At 46.6% G+C, this 7,057-nt stretch overlaps 1 protein-coding gene across 1 annotated transcript in view; it reads left to right on the top strand.

The window, feature by feature from the left end:
* The window catches only part of Dock2 (dedicator of cytokinesis 2), a 478,084-nt gene extending 476,053 nt beyond the window's left edge, over positions 1-2,031 (top strand). Inside the window, exons 51-52 of the mRNA XM_004637060.2 lie at positions 548-690; positions 1,553-2,031. Of these exons, the coding sequence (XP_004637117.2) occupies positions 548-690; positions 1,553-1,615 (206 nt within the window). The 3' untranslated portion in view covers positions 1,616-2,031. The remainder of the gene's footprint in view (positions 1-547; positions 691-1,552) is intronic.
* The last annotated feature ends 5,026 nt before the right edge of the window (positions 2,032-7,057 follow it).

Below are 7,057 nucleotides of genomic sequence, written 5' to 3'. Positions count from 1 at the left end.
TCTCCATAATTTTATTGAGAAACAAATAGCAATGAGACAGTTTCAAGAATGGTCTTTATTTAAACTGTGCTCTCAACGTGCAGCTGAGGTTGAGAGCCTTTCTTGATCCTTCTAGGCAATTTACAAGTCCAGGCGAAAGTGACTGCCTAAGATCACAGGGCAGCCAGTGCCTACGCATGGGGCCTGAGCCCAGGTCTCCTCTCTGAGGCTGCCTTCACTGTACTTCACCACTCGACAAAGGGCCAGAGTCAGGGCGGGGGCATGGGGGACACTGGGCTTTCTGCTCTGGATCAAATTCTTCCTGGTTGTATCTTGGGCTTTGGGGCCCGAAAGAGATGTGTGAACGTAGCTACACTTCTTTCTGACTTTGGATCCCCTGATGGGTGACATTCATGGAGATCTGGCTTTCCAGGACAGCAGGCACCAGCGCGGTCTCAGCCTGAGTCCCAGTGAGATCCCTACCCCACCCCGCGGCTGGCTGGGAGCGCTCCCCCCTCTCTCTCCCTCTCCCCCCTCCCTCCCCTGGGTCTCCACTCTCTCCTTCCAGCCCTCACACTCTCTGTAGCAGGTGGGATTGGCATGGATGAAGCCAGCACATCTCCCCGCCTCAGCCAGACCTTCCTCCACCCCTCAGACAGTGACAAGAAGACGCTAACAAGGAAGAAAGTCAATCAGTTCTTCAAAACAATGGTGAGGACCCAGCTGTGTGACAGGAAGGAGAATCCTGGGAGGAGGGAGGAAGGGAGAGAATGACACAGTAGGCTGTGTGCTGTGTGAATTCACATGTAGCTGCTCCCAGGAGGCATGGCCAGGGGGTCCTGAGGCCTGGGACACATGCCCAGTATGTTTTCTGGACCCTGCCTGCTTCCTTTGACCAACAATGGCCCCACGGGGGTCCCACAGGGTCCCTGTGACCTCAGAATGAGTAGGTAGCTTACCCCTCACCTAAGTTGCCCTTTTGAGTACCTATTCAAGCTCTAGCAGTCAGCTGTCTTTGGAAACGGAAAGTTCTTTTCTGGGAGAAGCATTTTCCTAGTCTATTTATTTTTAAAAATTCACCAAACTAAAAGTTAGCTTTGAATTACTGACTCTTGAAATCCTGTCCCCTGTTGTTGCTTCTAAGTTTTTGCTCAAGATCAAGAGGGAACCATGGCCCTTCTGATCCTCAAGGTAACGTTAAATCAGAACTGCGCTGCTCTAAAAATCACAAGTCTGCTTCCAGCAAACTGTGAGTCAGGAACCATGATAAGTACTTCCCAAGCATTATCCTGCTTGATCTTAAGCTGTCTATCCTCCTGACGATTTGATGAGGCTCACATGGTAAATGACGTGCCCAGGCTCACAGAATGAGGGAAGGGTCAGGAGCCAGCACAGCTCCACCCTGACCACCCTCAGTATCACCTTTCTAACCTGACTCCACGTCATGGCACCTGTCCTTCCATCCGCTTTGGGCACAGGTCAGCATGGAGAGCCCGGAAAGCTCTACCCTGATGCTCATGAGAATCCCACCTCCACCTCAGGTTGTGTTTGTTTATTCTCTTTCCCTGGACAGCTGGCCAGCAAATCCCCTGAAGAAGGCAAGCAGCTCCCGGACTTCCTGTCCACTGACCTGTGAGATGCTGCAGACCGCAGCTACCCAGGGCCTGCTGGAGCAGAACTTCCTGGAGAGGTGCCCAGCTGTGACATCAGAGCCTCAGAGAATGGAGAAACTGCTCCCAGAAGGTGTCATTGCCCAGGAGACACAGAGGGGCTGATTGAGTCCTAACATTTGGTGACATTGAGCTTGGCTTCACTTGTGGTGGCCTCAGCAAGGGAGATGACCCAGTGGATAAGGAAGCCCCATGCCTGCTTATTGGACCAAAAAGGAGCTCCCCTCACATGCTCCCCCCACAACCTAGCCACGTCTTCTCAAAACCCAGTTTCTTCAGTCTAAGGAGCTGTGTTTTCATTTCATTGTCTAGGTTCTGGTACTTAACTGAACAGAGATGCTTTTAATTATTCTTATTTTTAGTTAACAGGGTTTTTTTTTCTTTTTTTTTTACTTTACATTTTGTAATACAACCACCCAGCTTCTTTTTTAGCTGATCATCTCTAAAGTGTGGCACTTTCTTACTGACAATAAAAATGGTGTCATGGTTCCAGCAAGTTTTGTTGCCTCATTCTGTCAGCTGAATTTGTTAGCCTAGGAGTAGAAAGGAAATCAGGCCAGGAGGCTGCAGGTGTGGGGTCCTGATGCCAGCCCAAGGCCAACTTTCCCCACCTTATGCTATCATTCCAAATCTTCTCCATGACCCTGGTTTCTTAGGAACCAAAACCTGGGGCCCCAAGATGCCAAGAAGGTCCAACCAGAGTCTTCCTCTGTAACATCCAAACAGTGCAAACTTTACCATCACCTTCCTCTGCTCTGGAAAGAAATAGAAAAGACATCAAGCCTGGTCACCCAAAAAGATCCCAATCAAATACTAAAGTGTGAAGAAAAGAGATCTTAGAGCCATAGAAGTCAGAGTCTACACTACAGATCTTGTCACCAGGTCAAAGGTGATTTGTGTTGTTAGAGGAGTCCCCAGCCTTCTCATATGAGGCCCAGGCGAGATCGAGTCCCAGCTGGAGGCAGCAAAGGGAGCAAATTCCACCCTGAAGCCTGCAGGGAGCAGAGAGCTGAGCAGAGGAGTCATCCAGGCAGGAGGCTTAGGACTCCTCTTGGAAAGGAAATTGACTTGAGGCTGGTGGCGTGGTAGCACACCTGCAATCCCAGCACACTGCAGGCTGAGGCAGGAGGATCACAGTGAGTTAGAGGCCAGCCTGAGTGATGTAGTGAGACCCTGGCTTAAAAAAAAAAAAATGGGGCAAAAGAGAAATTGACCGTGGGTGGATGTCGATCACAGGGCGATGTGGGGTACAGAATAGGACAATAGGGAGGTCTTGGGGTGGATGTTCTCAGAGGCTGAGTCCCTGTGTTCCAGTTGGAGATGAGAGAGGGTGGACATAGCCCTGATCTACTGAGCCCTGACAGTGTTGTAGCCGTGGCAAGCATTCACTTCCTAAGTCTTGATAGCAGCTCTCGGCGGCTGATGGAATTGTAACCCATCCAGAGGAAGAAACCGAAGGGTGGAGGCAGGAAGTCACCCATTGGTGCTTGGAAAGGCTTACATTTTAGTGGATAGTGGAATCCAGCTCAGCTCAGTCCAGACATCCCACAGAAGCTCACATGCAGAGGTACCTGGAGGAATGAAAGGGCCAGAGAGCCACGAAGCGACGCATCTTCCCATGCAGACACCAGCGCAGGTGTGCTTCATCCTGTCTGCCCATCCTTTCCTCCCCTTTTCCTCTCTGTTTAAAGTTTGAGCTCTTCCCATCTGCTTTTTTATCTCAGCACAAACTAGTCAAATCTAAGCCTAAAATGTAAGCCTTTCCAAGCACCAGTGGGCAAAAAAGGAACATCTGAATTAAGAAAAGAAAAATGGTGTCCTCTTTCCTCACAACTCCAGAAAACCAATTATGTTCCTCTGCCTTGGCCCTGCACATGTCATTTCTCATGAAGGTGGCTTGTGGTCAGGTGCTAATCATGGTTTTATCTCAGTGGGGGCTTTGCTTTGTCCAGCCACAGAGATGTCTTCTCTGTCCCTGCATTCCAACCATTACAGGCTGGGGGTTGAACCCAGAACTTTTACTCTGAGCTACATCCCTACTATTTCCTTCTCATTTTTTTGGTTTTTTTTAACTTGGAGACAGAAATTCACTAAGTCACCCAGACTAGCCTTGACCCTGTGATCCTCCTGCCTCAGCCTCCCAGATGACAGGCATGTGCCTCCGTGGCCAGTCTATAGGCTAATTTGCATCCCCTCTTTCGCATGTTGAAATGATCACACCTACTACCCTGCGAGGTGACCTTATAAAGGTAGAGGCTTTAAAAAAGGTAACAAAAGTCTAAAATGAGACCATTAGGGCAGGTGATAATCTAATATGAATAGTGTCCCTTAAAAAGAAAAATTTGAACAAAGACCTGAGGAGAATGTTGCATGAAGATGAAAACTCAAAGCCAGGTTCTGTCTCCATCAGCCAAGAACACCAGAGTGCCGGCACGCCACTAGAGGCCAGGAAAAGGGCACGAAACACTTCCTCGCAGCCCTTAGAAGAAAGCAGCCCTGCTGACGCCATGAGCTAAGGCTTCCAGCCCCCGGAACGTGAGGCAGTGAGCTGACTGGTAAAGACACCTGGTTCATGGCATTTGTGATGGTCGCCCTAGCAGAATAGTACAGCCTGGGACTCTGAATCTGAAAAATACAAGGTGAGAATAAATGCCTGTTGTTTTCCATTGCTGAAGTGTTTCGTTTATAATTAGTATGGCAGCCACAGAAAACTAATTGACACAAATAAGGCAGTGATAACCTTGAACAAGGTCTCAGATATGGGAGGTATGAGCAAGTCTTGGGGAAAGAGAATGAGAAGTTCTTCTACCCCTACCACTTGGGAACTCTTGAAGGCATGGCACTGTCTGTGTCCCATCGCTCGAGGTATTTACTGCAGTTGGAAGACAGTGCCTTCCCTCTGGGAAGTACTGTCGCTCACTGGTGCCGTGGCTGAGCCTTCAAAGGTTTGTGCCACTGTTCCATCTGGTGGGATGCTTCAGAGTATTGGGATCCATGGTCAGGCCAATAAATCCTGTGGCCCTGAGCCCACTACCCTAACTCCCTTGTGAATGGCTCTCTTGGCTCAAGGAATCCAGGGTACCCTGGATTCATGTCACCCCAGTCATCATGTCAGTGAATAAGAGGTAATCAGTATGGAATACTGCAACATTCCCTGGAGTATTAGTATAAACAGGGTCCTTCAGGATTCTATGAGGACAGAGAAAAGGAAGACTGACCTAATAGTGAGCTATACAGTATAAATATCCTGCTGTCCTGCTATAGCAAGACAACCTGTTCTCCATCCTCCTTCTGTTGGGATGATGAGAAGAAAACATTTGCCAAATGAATAACTACCTGTCAAGTAGCAGAGATTATATTAATTCGGTCCAGGAAAGATAAAAGTTCTGTATAGCATCAAGTAATAGAGATGGTCTACTACTATTATCTGCCATGAATCACTTCGTCTTGACAGGATGAACAGGTGAATTGAACGGGAGTACTAGTGGAGACCACCACCACTGCTTCCTTAGAGTCCTTGACTGCTGTGTTTGTCCCTCACTTTTTCCTCTTGATCATGACAAAAAGGGTAACTTCTATGGTTTCCTTCAGAGGGAGATTCCAGAAGACCTCCATACTACAGGGGATCTTGCAGCAGGTGTCACCAGGCAGATGCATGCGTAAGTCTATTCTCCAAGCAGAAATCAGTCCAAACTCCTACCTCTTGTTCTCGTGGACTACACTTCAGAGGACCATAATGGAGCTCAGGACCCCTTGGATTAATGTACACTAAGATTGTTGTCATCAATCTTTGAGAAATCTGTATTCCTGTTTCCCCAGTACACAGTTACTTGAAAAATGCTTAGAATGATCTTTGGGAAAAGATTAGGGAAGTACTTGTTAAAGATGCTTGTGGGTTCTTTCTCTGACAGAACCACCCTCCCTTTCATGGACTTTGACTTAGACCGAGTATCTGAATCAAGGCTCAAAGCTTCCCATGATTGATTTTTTTTTATTAATTTACTGAAAAACAAATAGCCTAAGGAGAATCACATGGAGAGAAAACATTCTCTCAGGCTTTCGCAGAGAGCAAATTGGTCAAGCAATGGCCATGACTCATCCACATGGCCGACACTGACAAAAGAGCTACAAACTGCAGTAGAGGGTTTCAGGGTAAATCCTGAGGGGATTTGACTGAACTTGGAAGATACAAAAGTTACATTTCTTGTTGTATAGGTCTTGTTTTATCTTGGTCTTAACTATCCAGCAGAAAAGTGTAAAAACGAGGTATAAAAAGTAAAGCCATATTAGTATGCTGAGCTGTAAAAGGCTCAAGTCAACAACTTCTGACATTGCCAGTCCAATGGATAACCCACTACTATTATGGACTACTGGACTACACTGGATTAATTTTGCTGAATTCACACACCATGATTGATTTTCTGATCATATAAATTGAGCATCAATCTCAGTAGCTGATCACCTGTTTGACCCCTAGGCTCATCATTAATCAATGTCATAAATCTGTGTGAGTTCAGGTACCTTGATTGTCTCTCTCGCTCTGTTACTCATGCCTTGTTACCCTGATGATAACATCTACCCAGGATCTGATGGTTTTTCAGGACTTCTTGGCTCTCCCAAATTGGGAATTTATTTTCTCCTTTTGTAACAGGGAGCCCAGTTCCACAGTGCCATATCTTAACATCAATACAGACCTATCAAAGATTATCACTGCCATATTTTGTGTCTATGAGCTTTCTGTGGCTGCTACACAAATTATAAATGAAACATTTTAGCCATGGAAAACAACAGGCATTTATTCTTACACTCTTGAAGACCAGAAGTTGGCAGAGCTGTGCTGCCCCCAACTTCTATAAGGGCAGAAATCTCCCTGCCTCTTCTAACTTCTGGGGATGGTGAGAAAGCCTAGGTGGCCCTTGGCCCTCAGAGCTACCATTCTGTCCCTGGTTTTAAATGTTCAACTTTGCTACATGTGAAGCTGTGTCTCTCTGTCTCTGAATTTCCTTCTCAGTACCAATCACTGGCTTTAGAGTCTGCCTTGTTTCTGTGTGACCTCATTTTCACTTGATGACACCTACAAAGACCCTCTTTCTAAATATGATCTTATTCATGGGGACTTGAAGCTAAGACTCAATGTGTATTCTTTGAGGTCACAATTCAACCTACATACTTTCCTTTTTTCCTCAATAAAAAGAATATCTTCTGGGCTTTTCTGGGGAACATTTTCAATCCAGGTGTCAATTCTCAACCCATGCATAATAAATGCATTCTAACATTCCCACTCCTCTGAGCCCTCTGATACCTTCTTACATAATGGTTTCCAATAAATCAGGAAGAATGGAAGCTCCCCTGAATTCACTGTAGATCACCACCAGACCCGGCTTTCAGGAGCCCTTTCAAAATACCAT

Source organism: Octodon degus, unplaced genomic scaffold (genome assembly GCF_000260255.1).
Source record: "Octodon degus isolate 3935 unplaced genomic scaffold, OctDeg1.0 scaffold00085, whole genome shotgun sequence".
Taxonomy (NCBI): domain Eukaryota; kingdom Metazoa; phylum Chordata; class Mammalia; order Rodentia; family Octodontidae; genus Octodon; species Octodon degus.
Note: the sequence above shows the minus strand (reverse complement) of the source record. Positions and strands in the feature narration are given on the sequence as shown.